The sequence below is a fragment of the Bombus flavifrons genome, chromosome 5, assembly GCF_040668555.2.
Source record: "Bombus flavifrons isolate JBK064 chromosome 5, iyBomFlav1_principal, whole genome shotgun sequence".
NCBI lineage: Eukaryota > Metazoa > Arthropoda > Insecta > Hymenoptera > Apidae > Bombus > Bombus flavifrons.
In genome coordinates, this window is record NC_138446.1 from 5,683,124 (window position 1) to 5,701,335 (window position 18,212).

Here is an 18,212-nt window from a genome sequence, read left to right on the forward strand (position 1 = left end):
CTCTTTCCTTTTGTATAATATATAAGAATATTTTGTAATCTTAAAGCAAAGTTGCAATATTATAAAAATAAACATTACACTTTATCAGTCTAAATGAATGATTTAAAATTCGGCTAAAACCTAGTTTTATAGTTAGGAACTAAATATAAATAATTCTGAAAATATTCAGATAAATATTTGATTTAGAAAACTTATGATCACATACACACAAAATAGGAAAGAATTTTGAAGTTAAAAAATTCGAAGAAATGTATAATAATCATTTTATGTGTAACCTAATTGGACAAAATACCGCGTAATAGGAACTATAAAACCAAATTAGCTTTCATAATTGCTGTACACTCACAGAGTTAAAAAAATGAGTTATTGTTCAACTGTTAGTAAATTCGAGAATGACGGCGAATTTAATATATTGTGTATATAAAATAAATTACATTTTACTAACCTTATAAACAGTCAAATTATAACAGAAATACAACGATGCAAAATTTAAATTTTAAATTTAGTTTAATATTCTATAAAAACTTCTCTAAACATTATTTCTATATTTTCGGCTATATTAAAACCATTTGAAGGAAGTAACGAAAGTGAAACGTATTAAACACAAAATGCTTCCAACCAACAAACCAAAACGCTAATTGTCTCTTATCGTGTTCCCGATATAAAGTATATCGTATAAGAAAATTTTTCATAACGTCCTAAAATTGACATCTTTAATAAAATTGAAAGAAAATTAAAAATGCTAAAAATTTCATCAATTTACGTACTAAACAATTAGGTCCAATAATACATTATTAAATTTCGTATCATTTAGTAGTATCTTCGTGTGAGAAAAGTGAAATGCAGAACCTGATAAGAAAACGCTTCATTGGAAAGTAAACATATGTGTAAATATTTTTTCTAGTCACTTTTAAGGACACTTAACGAATCAAAATTCTGCGACGTAACGTAGCAATATAACATGCATACACATTTTGTTACAACACTCACAAGGATGAGCATCAGACGATTCCCTCAATTTAATTTCATTTAGGACCACTTAAACGGTCACAGTGCAACAACCGCCAAAATACCAGAAGGCGACCGAGCACACCATTTGGGAAATTTAAAAGACTTAAATGTACGCTACAAATTACTTTTGCCAGCGATATTAATCCAACCTTGAAACACTACGTAACTTAAAATCATTTCAGCGTCTTTACTAATCTCTAGATACTTATTGTCCACATAAATAATAATAAAAACTTGGCCAAATATAAAAAGCACCAATCTTGTACAGTACATTGAATCGCATATCTTGCTTCTACTATTATACAATTTTTTATTTTTTATATGTCATATATATGGTTATTTGTGAAATTTAATGTCAATTTATTTATTTATTATATTTGTTATATTATAGTTATTTATTTGGGACTTTTACACTACGCGCAATATGATTTCATAAAATATTAAATAATTTAAAATATATCTAAGAAATCATAACTAGCAAAATACAATTTTCGAGCTAGACATTTCATACAATATCAGCGTTACTCTTCAATTTGCTATCTCACTATAAGTAAATATATGTATATTACAGTTATATGAAAGAGGAAATAATGAAAAAAAATGTGTGTTCATTATAGCTTTAATTATATAATTGATAAAAATTCATGCTAAAAGGGTACATTACATCCAGTATGCAATTTTAGCATGTAATTAGCATTACATTTAAAAAATTCAAATTAATGAAAGAATGCAGATCCCAATATACTTCGAGTAATTATCTTTAACGTGAACCATCTTCGTTTAATAGATATCGATCTAAAATTCCATTATAAAAGAACAATAGCGAAGTATTTATTTATAAAATCTTATCGAACTCGAAAACTACAATTGTTTGAAAATGACGGTTCTGAGTATTAATAAATACTTTTTTAATACTCTTATAAATGATTTTGTTAGCAGCATTGTATAAGATACCTTATCAACTGCGTAAATTATTTCTGATTAAGTAGAACATTTGTATAGAACAATTAAGATACATTTGTAACAACGTCCAAACGAATATATAACAAATCTTGAATTATAAGGATAAATAATAAAAAATGTTTAAATCTTGTTTTCATTTTTAAATGGAATACTACACATAATTTAATTTTTAATTTCATCATAAATATCATAAATGGTGGTATAGAATTTTATACATCTACCTAAACACTCTTAATTACATATTAAGAAAAATCTTTCACAGCTGGATTAAAAACTTGAAACGAATGAAACATAAGAATATTGCTTTGCGTCTTCCTTTCATACAATAAAATTTGCAACAGTAGAATTAAAACATCTTCAAAACTAATGGTTTCTCTAAATAAATAAATTCCCTTTTTGTAGAACAATACCGTAGATTAACTAATTACATCGTTATATTTTTTAATTGTGTTAAAAATAAAATAACTAAAAAATATATGGTACCATTTAAAAAAATAAATTTAACATTCATATGCCCTTTCTGCATCTACCTACAAACCATGTAATTATATTAAATTACATCCTCCTTGAAACAGAACAAGTCTCATTTGAAACATTTTTCGAATAACGAACATTCAGAAGATAATTTCAGATTAAATTTGAAGCATTTATAGAGTAAAATTGATCATCCTCTGTATTCTACTATTTATTATATGTACATACTCCTACATATATCTACTTTTTAAATATTGCTACTTGTATTAACATCCGAAATCTTTCCATCAACATAAAAGTTCCTTTTCGATCTAATTCCTAATTCATAAAACAAGGAATCTAAAAATGAGGAATTTTTCAAGTAACAAAATAATTGTACATATAAGATTTGATAGTTACAAATTTATTTTATTATTGCACATTGTCTTCGCAAAACCAATTTAATCGCGTCAGAATATTCTACTACAAGTAATTGCAACGATTATAGAGCATAAAGCCACTGCAGTTCGATTTATTCGTAATTTTGTAATTAAATTAAATCTCGTAAAAGATAAACAAATGCCGCATACTTGACAATAACTCCAAAACTGTTGCAACATCCTTTGAAATTGAACAACTTTTTTAAGATTGATCAAAACGACTTGCGTTTTTCTGAGAAATTAGGAGAACAAACTTACTAGATGGCGTAGAAAAAAATTGGAATCGCCAAGAAAAAAAGTAAAGGTCGTATTTTTCAACCTTTTTACCTGGACTTGTAACAAAAACTTAAACAACACATTTTAAACATATATATCGGTTATATATATGCTAAACATTTTATTGAAATTAATTAACGTTGCCATTTCAACATTTCAACAAAATTTTCAACGCGTACATATCTAATATAAATGTTCAAAACGTGTTGTTTAAATTTTCGTTACATTCCAAGATAAATAAATTGAGAAATGCGATCTTTACTTTTTTCATCCCGACCAATTTCAATTTATTCAAACTTCTTTTTATACGTCATCTAGCGAACTAATCCTTCTAACTTGGCGAAAAGGTCCAAGTGATTTGGTCCAATATTAAGAAAGTTATTCAGTTTGAAAGGACGTTGCAACAATTTCGAAAGTCGCTGTATCTCTCGCAATCAGATTTAAAAACATTACTCACAGATTAAATTACATCCTATGGACATACACCGTAACGATGAGAAATAGATTCAAACATTTGAAAGAAACACGAAAAGCATTGAAAACGGTGCAGCCAGCCCCATTATTCATCCCTGCTGACGAATCATTCGCGCGCAAACTGAAAACGATAAATTGGTGTGCGTGTGTTCGGAAGGTATAACCCGTCAAAAGAGTCAAACAATAGAAGGCGGACGATGAATCATGAAAAATCGTAACGGAAAAACAGGAGAAGATTTTTTCTGCATACCTGGCTATTCTGTGTGGCGCTACCTAGATCGGTCAAGGTATTCCTAGTAGCGAATACAAAAGGACCGAAGCAGGAATGAAAAAGAGAAAGAAAAAAGGGAAGGACACCGGAACAGTGTCTCTCGTGACAGGGAACTTTACGATTCCACGCCGATTTTATGGAATGCTCTAGGACGGTATCGAAGAGGAAACGAAGACGTTCCGATTCTTCGGACGGACAGGAGAGCTCAGTGTTTGCTTACCTAAAAATAACCCGGCTAGGGATAAACGGACGAACAATACGACAAATTATATTTTCCCGCAAGAATATCGATTTATCGATCGACTTTCGTACAGTTTTCGCAACAATTCCGATAACACGCTTGCTTTATTTCATCGTTACAATTACATGACCAAAACCACACAACGCATTATATCGTATACAGGATATTTCTCGCAATACGATCAAGCCATAACTAGACCGCGGATTCTTCTGCATTTTTGGTAAATTTAAAGATGCAAAACTCTACAGAATCTACATAATATGTAGAAATATACAAAATACGGAAAGAATAATATTCATTATAATATTAAACGAGGAAACCAACCTCTGCTTAAATTCCATTGCTTCATTCGCGTTCATGGATATATAAATTTGCATAAATATCTGCGGTCTAGCCATAATGTTCAGATGGCAGAGGATAGACGAGGATATCGTTAAAAGTAAACGTTCCGAGTGCAAGGTAGTTTATATGTTTGTTTTGGGCGTTTCGAAGTTGTCAACGTTATCCTTATTCTCGTCATTTTGCAAAAACCATGGTAAATTTAAAAAATGGCCAAACTAGCTCCTCTTCTCTATCTTTTTCATGGATTCTACCATTTATGAGAAAAGCGTTGAGAACTATCTATGCATACGTAATAGCATAAACGGTTTGTAAAGAAAAATACTCGATCTTATTACAAAATTGAACTATATATTCCATAACAAACTATTATTTTTTATATTAATAATATAATGACTAAGTTATCTAAAACAAGGGATTTTTGAAGCAAATAATCTTTCAATTAACACGAATTATCCAAGTCTCATCATACATATATATATATCACATATACACATACATATATCTTGCTCATTGTTTACAAAGAACAGACCTTGCATACGAAAACACATGAAAATAAAATAAACACTATCCGAGACTGGGTTGAATAATTCCTGCAATTAATTTCAATGTGTTTTAACGCAGTTATCTTGTCAGTTTCATCGAATCAACGTTAATTATCAAACGGTAATGTTCGGCTGAAAATTAAAATAAACCGCAATATCGTGAATATTGTTGTGCTTCTAAACATTTTTTCTTCTAGGTACTAACAAACATAATACTGAATTTCAGTAGTCTAAAATTTCATTTGCCATAAATCCTGTTGTATGCACTGATAAATGCATATGAAAGAGAAACCAACAACAAGAAGATTAACACACCTGAAAGTAAAACTTTTAATACCTGCGTTTACTACTCATTTTTATTAATACTCAAATGTTCGTAATCGTTTCCCTAACGAGCAGTCCTTTTCATTACTAAATCGTATCGCCTGCAAAAGCATGAAAACCGCGAGCTCGAAAAAAACGTAATAAAAATTTCTATTCATCGATACGAACACATTCCACGTAAACATTCTGTTCAAATATTTCCCTTCGTAAAAAATCTAAAGAATTTTTAATATTTATAAAAACGTTACTAGCAGCTCGTAAAAGTATTCTTCAAAACATGTTTCATAACCTAGCCATACATGTTAGCCACCACCTCTTAATCGACACTCTTTAATTATTTGAAAATTATCTTTTAATTTATTACGCATAATGTTAGACCTAATGTTGCGTCCAGTGAAGAAAATAGCATAAGTGTAACTAGTTTAAGCGGATCTTAATCAAACGATTTACCAAAAAGGAGAAACATGTCCAATTAATACCGATTCGATGCTAACCTGTTATAAGTACCAGTTTCACACGATATTGACTATGCAAGGTGTATCATAATCATAATTGCTGGTATAACCAGGATAAGAGTAATTCGTTTTCGAACTTTGTTTTCGAGAATACATATAGATTTTACATATGTAACCCTTGGATCTTTTTATATATTTTGACCTTGCTATAAGCTATGTTTTTATTTTACATTTATTGTTTATTTATTTATTACATTAGATATACTTCATATTAAAAAAGGTCCATTTCATACGAAGAAAAATTTCATTAGTACGATAAGCAGAATTGTAGGTATATTCAACAAGACAAAAAAAATATTTTTGACAATTTTTAAAATAAGAAAGTTTACGTACGAATGGTCTGTTTCAGTGCATTCTCTATTTCTGCAATAGAATAAAGCAAGCATATGAAATACCTACTAGCAAGATCATTATGTCAAGCAGTGTTGAACACATTTTATTTTCTATGAAAATAATAAATAAAGAATAAATAAATTTATTTGAAATTACCAAATATTTGATTACTTCAAGTAATAACAGAAAATAATGAATAACAAATCATTTTTTTCTTGATCACGTAACTTCTGTGCCAGATAAGTTTCCTCCAAAATTCTAACATGTAAGTCTACGCATACGTCCAGATATGTAAATACACTTCTTTTCATACTTCTTAACTTTTTTCGCGCTGCTTAATTCAATGAAATGTTTGAGTGACGTTTGAGTGCATTTCGTACCAATAGATATATATACACGTTTTTTCTACACGAAAAGGACAATTTTTCTTATCCTTGATCTTTTATCATTATGTGAAATGATCAAATATTCGACAAGTAAATTAGCTGGAAATAATTTACTTCTCAAATAAGATTTTGAAATTTAGTTACAATCAACTTTATTCTGAAAAATATTTATTTGTTACTTTATTTGTACTTTTTATTTATTACATTTACATCAAATAAGAAGTGGCTAATCCTGTCCCAGGTTTTACCACTGGTTACAGGACACGCTGGTATATGTACAGTATACATCAATCCTGTATCCTGTTAATGTCGTGAGGTCAAGAATCCTTGTACCTGTGCGACGAGTTCCATCTTGAATCGTTCGAAATGGCGGAGGCGCCACGAATAGAGATAGAAAAGAAGGAAAAAAGGGAATAAAAGGGACCGACAGTGAGAATGTCTCTCGAATGGTTTACGATGCGTTGTCGTTGTCGTTGTCGTTGTCGTTGTCGGGGTGTGGTGCGGCTCATCGCGAGGCTATGAAACGGCTTCGTTCTCACGGCAAATGCCATACGCTTTTTCCCAGTTTTTCTTTTTACGATACATCTACTTCCTTACGTGTCAAACGCAAAATAACATTCCAACTATGTATGTATATGTTTCTAAGTATTCGGTTTTCAAATTCTCTAATTGGCGGACTGAAAATCACAACATGTAATGTAAATCAATGTGTTACTATGTTTCATAAAACGTTTTGTATTTGTTATCGTGCGAGTCGAAAGTTTAATATATTTTTTGACTTTATGAAAATATGTCTTCATACATAATGAAGCTATAATGTAATTAACTGTGAGAAAAACGACTGATATTTTTGAGAATTGAAATGCCTGACATTTGCAGTATTTACCTCTAACGAAACTTTTATTTGTCGAGTATAATATATTTAATTTTTTTCATCAATCAATATTGTAATATAAACATAATTAACAATAATTAATAACCTTGTGACCCGCATGAAAGGATGCAATTGGCCATAAATTAGTCGAAGACACGCAACAGGATTTAATATATAATAATATATAATAATGGTAACACATAGTTTATCATGTAACCGATATATGTACATTAAAATAATTCGTATTAATTATGATATAAATTGTAAGTTCGGATCGATAGGTACATTTGATATAATTCAAAATAATTAACAGATCAACCTACAAAATTAATGAACGTGACGCTATTATTCATCGGCATTTAATGTTTTACAAGCTTTAATTTGTTGAAAAAAATAAGTATGCGGTAGTCACGTTACTTCAATATGCTGCGTGCGTAGATATGTGGTAATAATATTAATATTAATATGATATATTTAATTCTTGACTTAAACAATTCTGATTTTTAAATTGTATAAAAATAATTTCGCTGATTGCGATTCAAAAATAAAGAAAAATCGGAAAATAGAATAAAACTTATCAATCAAAAATCGCGAAAAATGCGTTAGTTGCACGCTCCGAATGGTTTTAATCAAGAAACGTTCGTTGAAGCTGAATCCTGATTGTGCCATTAATCCGATCAGAGTAAAAGTTTCATAGATTTTTCATACTACATAGGATAACGTGAATTATAATAAATATGACATAAAAGAGACTTGATAACTCAGGATTAAAAATAAATAAAAAAATATCAAGATATTTAACCCTTTCGACCGATTGTTTTCTACTTGGATTTTATTATACTTCCTTGTGAAAATCGACTGTTAGAAAGAAATTGAATTATTCATAGCTACGAATGGGTACAGATCAGTACTTTAAGAGTCATGAATGCACCAATGCTCGACGGACAATAACGTAACTCGATCCGGGATCGGATGTCAGTGTAAGACAATGCTGATGAGATTCTTTTACTTTTACTTTTTACGTTCTTTCTTTATGAAACTTATATCAACGCGCTAGTGATATGCCCGATTAAAATAAGACTAAACAGAAATGACAATGTCGACAGTATTCAGGAATAAGAATGAAAACATCTAATGGGATATGTGTGTCCAGTATAGGCACTTCTATGCTCAATAATATAAATAAAAAGATAACAATTTAAAAACTTTTTTAATGAAAACAGTTACATTATGCTATATATTGAAATACTGCTATAATAAATTTCAGAGAATTGTTCAATTACGTGTGTAAAAAAAAAATAAGATTTCATTCATTGCGACTCTGCAACCACATATTCTACCAAAATAAGAATTATCCAGCACGTTACTACGTTGCTTGTTCTCATGATTACCAATCAAATATAATAATATATAGTCAGTCAAATTAAGTAATGAAGAATGAAACAACGCACATATGTGGCACATATTGTTCCACAGAGGATTGCAAAAATTCACTGGAACGTACATATGCGTCCCAACAGGGTCGAAAGGGTTAATGCAGGACAATTTTAATCTGTGAACAAGCGAAAATGAGTTGACTCGTCAGTTATTATCTGATCAATATCTTGGATAGACTAAATTATTTATTTAGGAAACCTCTTATTTACTGATGCATTGCTTCATTTCTATCAAAAACATATTTTATCCTAGTTATTGGATATATAAAACCGATCCAAATAAAATTGAATCACATTAATTTATTTAGGCATATTTGATTACAGCAGAAATTTCGAGCTACGAATCAACGCAATTAACAGACTAAAAATCGTTGAAAAATTATAAACATATATAGAAAAGTTCAAAATATTTCATATTTATGTACAATTAATTATATTGAAATGTAATCGTTTGATTATTTAAAAATAATGATAAATTTTAAAGGCAGGAACTCTTTCGATTAACTCAAATTATCAAAGTTTCATCTCATGTTATTTGCGTACATCGTATTGCGTACATCCTTAACAAAATCGTTAAAGTCAAATAAAAATCAGTATCCGAGATTTGAACCGTTAAATAAATAATTCCTATATCTAATCGTTTCTATTTTCATCATAAAGTTGGCTGTGGTTAAGTGTATAATTTTCTGAATACTAACTACTTTTATATTCACTGCAAAGCATGTCATTATAACCCTTTCCAATTAATTTCTTTTTTTACTGCTTGTGCTTGTTTAGAGAATGGAAAAATATAAAAAAGAAATTCAAGTATAGTCCTATTTATACTTTTTACAATTTATATAATAGTTTTTTAATAACGGTTTAATAATTCTGTTATGTTTCATATGTAACTATTATAACTGATGATTTTACACTGACTGTTAAATTTAAACGTGGGCCATGTGTTTTAAAAGTAACCTGAAAATGTATAGAGGTTACAAGGTATTTACTGTAGATATATATATATATTTGAAAAATTAGTTACACTATAAATAACTATCTTCAATATAATGTATAATAAGTGTTAAAGATAATATCAGTGAATACCAAGACTTGATAATTAAAAACTTTTATAATCTCTACGAAATATATATATATATACACTTGCATTAAATATTTTGTAATTTATATTGTGCATTTTCAAACTGGTTTCAATTTAGGTTAGTTCAAGTTCAGGTTTATTTCATTCTGGTTTAGGTTAGTTTTAAGCACAGATCAGTTTTAATTTCATTAGTTTATCAATATAAGCATGATCGTGACGAAGTCGTGTCTTATTACTATGTTTATGGAATTTCAAAATGTCTCGTATAACAAGATTTACACATCAGAGCATTTAAATACTTTCACGGGCTATAGCAGTCCAATAAGTACATAAAGGAGACCAGATGCAAGAAAACTACACCGTTTCCAAATATCTTAATCTCCACGTGCGATATATGCATCGTTGTAATTAAATTAACCACCGAAAAAGCGGCGAAGTGATTTCGTAAGCGATTTATCGATTTAAATTAAGAACATTAGCGTCATAGCACTCGAATCGGCTACTCTACGCGTGGACGATTATCTCTCTCCATTTTCTCCGGTAGGTGTGATGTACGGCACTTGATGCAGGGAAGTGCATAAAACCGGAAGCTACATCAGCGACCCTTCGGCCTCGATTCGACGAGTGGCTACAGTCGTGTAAAGTGGGTTAGGATACGATAGTCCAGAGAGAGTAATTCGTTCATTCAGCCCTCCGATCGAACAACGTAACACAACGTATCGGAAATCGGCACGCGATCCTTTCCCTAGGTAATATCGTACACGACTTCGCGATCTACTCGTAACACCGGTACACAATTTTCTCCAAATATAGTCCGTACCTCAGCCAACACCAATTTACCTCGTGTTAACAATTAACAGTCCACTTCCGGTCTGCTTAAGATTATTCGGGAGAATCTAGATGAATAAACGAGATCCTTAACCACTCACCGCATACTGCGGTATCGGTTTGGTTTACCTTGAATATGGTACGTGCGATTGCGGGATTTGCGTCGATTATGGCCGGAGGTTACTAGCACCTAAATTTTCCAAGTTTATCGGAATTGAATATACTTTTATAATTAAGAAAGCTCACGAAAGGATTCGGACACTTATAGAAATCTTTCATGAATATCTTATATGTGTCGTACAAAACATTTTGAAAAACTGGCTTAATAACCCAAATGTTATGGTTATATTCATCAGGTTTAAAATATATTTAAATATATATGTATATAGGTATTACAAGATATTTAGTATAAGTACATATGTAAGTACTTCATAGAAATCACAAAATATTCAAACTTATCTATTATTATTTTATATACTATTATCCATTATATCAATAAATTCCGATATTCAGTGGTCATCTTTAACACTTATTATGCACTTAAAATGGTTATTCATACTGTGTACTAACTATATCTATACATTTTCAGATTGGTTCCAAATACCAATATAACAGAAATGATGAATACTGATGAATCAAAAAAGAATTCTTTTTTCCCTCTCTCTTAGCTACTTTTCACACAACGAAGAGTTAGATAAAATAAAAAGAGTATAACTTGAAATTATCACGTTATCCATTTTATTCTCTAGACTTCTAGTTAAATTTTAGTTTGTACCGTTCATTACAAAACAGTATGATGAATAAAAAATTTAACACAGCAGAGAAAATATATATTTTACGTTAACATCTTAAAAAGAATAATTCAAAAATTATCAAACAGTCGACAATTCTAAAAAAAATATACAACAGTTATGAAATAATCTGACAGAAAAAATGCCATTTAATGAAACTTTTAACCGCTATATTTTGAAAAATGTTTGCGTTTATTAAATCGGTCATCAATAACCGAATATTTCATTAAATTTAAAAATAAATTGGCATTTATAGTAAATTTTATAATATTAAAAAATATAATATGGAACTTCTTTCTATTTAAACAAAGAAAACAGAAGTTTCTTAAATAACCTAAATATCAACGTGACTTTTAAGAAAGCTGTAAATAGTCGCGCCAAAATCTTCTTTATGAACGGACGTTATTTATCAGGCATATGTCGGTAAAAAAATTAGGATAAAAAATATTTATGATATAAGATTTATTGCTCTCACGACAATTGAAACAGGTTTTTACAAGAAGTACTCGAGTGGTATTTGATGTAACAACGTTAAGTGCCGTTTAATATAATGACTTCTCGAGAACTATTAAATAAAACTTCGTAATTAGAGTCAACCGACTATAATCAAGTCTTTCAGTTCATTTCCTTCAACGAATGGCGAAACACCTGCCACTCCATGTTTCGCCCATTCCCGAAATTTCTAGTCAATAGGAACTAATGTAATTCATCGGTGCAACAAGGTTAGCTAATTTAAAACGAATATAGTTCATTTTCGTACGACTCGACTCAGCTCGATTCGACTCGATTAGATTCAATATTTCAGTCTCGATAAGATTTTGGCGCGATAAAATTACCAAATCGTAAAGAGAAATTTTAACGCATGGAAATTATCATGAAAGACTAGTTATTATAGCAACTGATTAAACAACATTGAAACCGATCACTTACTTTTCGCACTATTCTCCGTTGCAGGTTCCTTCGTAATCACGAGTGTGATATTCTTGCTCTCGAAGAAGGGCTTTACACGCTCACAATCGGTAGACGCGAAGTCGGTATCGTTTTTTGACATTTCACCGAAATACCGTGATCGAGATGACACGAGATCGGTGCAACCGCATAATAATATCACGATCGACACAGGTGCCAGAATCGCACGACGATGCCTCTGAATTATTTTCATTTTGACAAAATGGCCAAATCGGCAGAACAAACCGGTGAAAAAGAGGGAAGAAAGCGAAAGAAAGAGAAACTGAGCGGAAACACAGTGGCGTACAGGGGTTGGTGGTAAGTTCCGTAAATCGTGCTTAAGAGCGTGAAAAGAAGAGAGAAAAGGAGACGAAGCACGAGCAACGAGACAATTCAATTTCTCCTTCTCCTCGTTCGTGGTCGTCGTCGTCGTCGTCGTCGCGTATTTGGTACGATGTGATCGTTCGAAGAGTCATCAACCGCGGAACGAGACGCGGTGGCTTCCCCTTTCCTCTTGGTTCTTCGAATCGGCCGCGCGCTATCAAACGGCACGGCAACAATCACGGGTGTTACTGCGAGATCTCGAGACGCGCGAGACGTGCATTTGGTGTGATCGCGCGATGGACGGACAGACGAGACGATGGCTATAGTAATCACGACATCCACTGTCGAGATCGCGCAACAACGTGTTACGGCCCGCACACATACACACGCGACCACTCCGGGTACACCACAATAATAAGCACACACATGTACGCACGTTTAACCGCACGCAAGCATGCATGCATGCACTACGCGACACGCTTTCCACGAGTAGCTCGATGCGACTGAACTGAAGTGCCGAGTGTGCCGAGAACCGAGAGCGGCACCGCGTATTCACAATTCGACCGACCGGCACTCTCCCACTACCCACCACACTACATTCCCTCCGATTCGTTCGCTGCTCGCTACCCTCTATGCTCTCTCCCACCTAACTTTCAATCCACACCGAACTACTTGGCCACCTACTTGCTTACTTACCTACCCAAATGGCACTCCTGATACCTTCCGAAGACGTTACGGGCCGCCACCGACTATTGTCTTTGCTCGCCTTATTTTTACCAAATACATACACATCATGCAAAATAGACTATTATATTGATACATATGTTTTAGGTGATGTATAATTAAAAGAATTCATGAATATATAAATAAAATTTATGCCATTAACATACAAAGTTTCCTTATAATGATGAGTGGAAATATATAAGAGTACTTTTCAAAATATAAAAGTATAAAAATAATGTTTAGCGGCATATTAAATCCACACGAAACGAAAATTTAAATAAACGTAATTTGTGTTCTTGTCTGATTTACTTGCCACACATTCAATGCCTCATATTCTTCGATACAATCGTTAATTTGGTCGGGTTTAAATCCTTTAGTAGTACATCGTTCCAATATATCTGATACTTTAACAGTTTTCGTATTGCTTGCTAGTTCTTTAATAAGGTAGAAAATTCGGCTCATTGGGTTTTCTTGGACATTTGTTGATAACGTTTCAGAATAGTTAATAGAATATTTAGACATCTCTATTAATCTATTCGCCTCAATAACATCCGCCTTTTCAACGACATCTGATAATCTTAGACGCGCCAGTGCAGTCGATAGACGTAAAAGCGCTAATAAATTACGTGCAGATGTAAAAGTTTTGTCCTGGCTATTACGAGCTGCTTTCCTCATTTCCACGTAGGACTCTGGAAATGGCAATTGTTTAAAAATATAATTATGCGTACTGTGATAAGTATCACATTAGAGAAATTTAATAAAATTCTCACCAACTATATAATCAGTCAATTCTTCTGGAACAACAGGCTGTTTCGTTTTACATACAGTAATATATCTTCTAATTAAATTCATATCCAAAGCTTGCGATTCCATAGGTGGTTGTATGCAATGCTGATGAACGTAAGTTATGTGTTGAGCCATTCTGAAAAAATATATTGATTAAATTATTGTATATTCTCACACTTTTCTACTAGTTGAATAGTAAATCCGTGGAAATTCTGTATATGTAAATAAAAAAATATATTTGTACAAATACTAACTTCAAGTCATTACCGCGATCTGCACGATCCTGAATTAACCATAATAAATCAAATCGTGATAATAAAGCAGCAGGTAATTGAATATTCTGCTCAATTGTTCTTTTTGGGTTATATCTACCATAAGCAGGATTTGCCGCAGCTAATATCGAAACTCTTGCGTTCAAACGAGTTGTAATTCCTGCTTTGGCAATCGATATAGTTTGTTGTTCCATCACCTCATGAATAGCAGTTCGATCAGCATCTGCCATCTTATCAAATTCGTCGATGCAACAAACACCTTCGTCAGCTAGTACCAAAGCTCCTCCTTCGAGCATCATTTGGCCAGTTAAATTATCTTTCATAACTGAAGCAGTTAGACCTACTCCAGAAGATCCTCTACCAGTTGTATATTGAGATCGAGGAGCTAATCTCGTTATAAACGAAAGTAACTGAGACTTGGCAACTCCAGGATCACCCATTAAACAAATATTAATATTACCTACAAATGATAGATATAATAAAGCGAAAAGAAAAAAATATGTATATAAACAATAATCTTAAATGTTAAACAACCTCTAATTTTAATATCCTCTCTTTGTTTATCTGTACCACCAACTAGCAGTAATAACAGCGCTTTTTTAACATCTTCAAGTCCATAAATTTCTGGAGCGATAGAACGAGCTAATTTACCATAAAAATCTTCCTCCACTATTAAGGATAATTCATCGTTTGTTAATACTGCGTTACTATCATCAGCAGTTTGTGAATTAGTGAGACAGACAATTCTCTAAACCATAAAAAATATATATATTTAAGTATGTTAGATATATTACGATATTATAAAATTATTAAAACAATCGATTACATACATGTGCATCTAAATAAGTTTCATTTAGAAGAGCTGCACCCACTCGAACGCTAAAACCAGATTTTATAATAGGTAAAAAAATACCCGTGATAAGTACATGATCCCCAGGTAAACATTTTCTTGTTGTTTCACCTCTGCAGTATATTGTTAATGTTCTTGGAATATGACCCACTGGAACTTGATCGCTCTTAGAATTATTAAAATATGATTACTACAATTATAAAAATTATTACCAAATATTTATGAATATAAAAAACTTATACACATATACAAAACTTACATGTTCTTGTATTTTTATTTCCTGAAATTTCACAAATTTTGATCCTCTTGTTTGCATATCTAACACACCACCAGCTTTATTTATACGACAATCATCACTGGGACATTGTCGTAATGGCATATATTTGAGAGATTGAACCTAAAAGTTTCAATTTTATTAAATTTTCGTTCCATCCTGTAACATAAAAGAATCATTCATTTCTTACTGGTTGGAATGTCTCAGCACCACATTGATCGCATGTATATGTAGCAACAACAAGAAGGGGCATTACATCACTGCATCTTGTTACTATACCTCTCACTGTAACTAGTTTTCCTATTTTGTCAGCTTTTATATCTCTCACAGAATATGCTTTTGCTGTCTCAAAATCCTTGAAATACACTTCACTGAAATGTTCATAAAATTTGTTTGTATTATATAATATTATATATTTATATATAAAGACAAAAATGAATATTAAAATGATATACAAGCGTCTCATAAGTTCTGGGGCATATTTATTTCTCGGATCTCGTTGCTCTCCATCATGTCTGTTACGACTTTCCATTAATAATCTATGTTCAATATATACATCCAAAGCATCTTTTGGTGGTACAGGTCTTTCTTTTAACTCAGGTAGCATCTCTTGAATAAGCTACATAAATGTAAATACATCTTTTCAATCAATGTAATAAATAACTTCTTAATGCCATATTAAAAAATAAATATATTAACATGTTCACAATGTCCATATGTGACTTATGATATTCCTTAATCAAATATAATAACAGACGATATAATAAACCTGAGACAGGTCCACTCTTTATAAAATAATTTATGAATGAATGACTGAATTATAAGCATTATACACATGTAAGAAATAATTCAATTGAACATTATAATTTAGCAGAATAAAATAAAACATAATTGATTCAATAACAATATAAGGAACATAATATTCTTTCTGCAAGTTCACCAATATATTCTTCTTTATCTTAAATTCCTAAATTCCCAATCATGTTTGTTGATGAATGAACAAGATATGTATCATATTTGGGTATAAGAGAGAAGTATGTTTCTGTCTTGCATTATGAACATATTAAGATCCCTATATATTATATCCATATTATAAATATAAACTTACCTCCAAAAGTAAATTGACATATCTTCTAGTATTGTTTGCAATAGATATTGCTAATTCATCATCGAAGTCATGTATATCATCTAATTCTATTAGTAAATCTACTTGTTCACGGTGAGCAATATTACTGAGTTGTGTCTTATATTTAAGTGCTTTCTTGCCAGTTTCATTATCTATTGCTACAAAGCTCGTCAAAAAGATCTTTAATTGTTCTAAAATAACAGAGAAATTAACCAACTTATTAGATGTGTCTAAATTACGATATATTCTTTTGTAGTGGTTAGTTTATAACATAAATACTCACCCCTAACTTTTGCATAATCCATTGATATTTTTGGTGGCATTGTTCTAAATTTATTATTACAATTATTTTAAAATATAATGTAAATATTATCTTTACTTGAACAACTTAGGTTCTGTTAATGCAGTACAAAAACACACGCTATTCTTGAAGTAATCTTCCCGCCTAAACCGAACCGAATATTTACTTGACTGTAATATCCACAATTTTCGATATTCGACTGTAACACCGGTAATTTTTTAGAATTCTAAAATATACAAATCTACAACCTCATAATTAAATACGGAATATAACTGCAAATCATTCTTTTACTTAAAAAGTTTTTAACATTTAATCTCTTAAAATTTTATCTTTATAATATATCTTTATGATTATAATTATCTGAAAGTTTAACAAAGCTTTATATTTTTGCTTATATTGCTGTTCACAAAGTTTTCTTTCAAAATTTTGCGTAAAGCTTACTAAATATTTAAATTGCATTAATATATTATATCTGAGAGGAAATTTCTCTGATTATATAAAGAATTTAATTAATAACATTTAAAATATTTAAAATGTTCTGTTAGGTATAATTTAGATTTTACAGCTTGGATCAAATTTACAATATGGATATTACAGATAAGACCAACATGAAAAATTCAAATCTCCCCTTGGCAAATCTCTCCACCACGAGCACTACATAAAACAATCTGTTAAAATAGATAAATAATAAAATAGATATATAAATCATATAAAAATAGGATAGAAACCAGAGTTACAAATATAGTATGTACATTAATATCACAAGTGAAGTTAAATCTCTTTATCTTTAGTAACGATGTAATTTTATTAAAAATAAAAATTTATTTATTATTCACATACAATAAAATAATGTTTTAGATTATGGTCACGGGATACTTGGGGCCGCATTGATCATTGGTCACTGATTCAATAACTTATATCAGAAAGAAAAAATAAACCAATTATCCAATTTTACTGATTCACTCTTATTCGATCAAAATAAGATTGCGTTTGCGCGATCATAACCAATCACCGATGTGGCTCCAAA

The 18,212-nt window shown here is 31.0% G+C and overlaps 2 protein-coding genes across 2 annotated transcripts in view; both read right to left on the minus strand.

Annotated features, from left to right (window-relative positions):
- The window catches only part of dally (division abnormally delayed protein), a 253,426-nt gene extending 239,986 nt beyond the window's left edge, over window positions 1-13,440 (minus strand). Inside the window, exon 1 of the mRNA XM_069113291.1 lies at window positions 12,512-13,440. Within this exon, the coding sequence (XP_068969392.1) occupies window positions 12,512-12,743 (232 nt within the window). The 5' untranslated portion in view covers window positions 12,744-13,440. The remainder of the gene's footprint in view (window positions 1-12,511) is intronic.
- Window positions 13,441-13,704: 264 nt separating this feature from the next.
- Window positions 13,705-18,098, minus strand: Mcm7 (minichromosome maintenance 7). The gene is made up of 11 exons (XM_069113278.1): window positions 18,026-18,098; window positions 17,168-17,426; window positions 16,867-17,075; window positions 16,214-16,377; window positions 15,949-16,129; window positions 15,744-15,881; window positions 15,465-15,650; window positions 15,169-15,382; window positions 14,617-15,094; window positions 14,347-14,498; window positions 13,705-14,265 (listed from the first exon to the last, which is right to left on the minus strand). The coding sequence occupies exons 2-11, from the start codon at window positions 17,205-17,207 to the stop codon at window positions 13,850-13,852; spliced, it is 2,178 nt and encodes a 725-aa protein (XP_068969379.1). The 5' UTR covers window positions 17,208-17,426; window positions 18,026-18,098; the 3' UTR covers window positions 13,705-13,849.
- Between the last annotated feature and the right edge of the window lie 114 nt (window positions 18,099-18,212).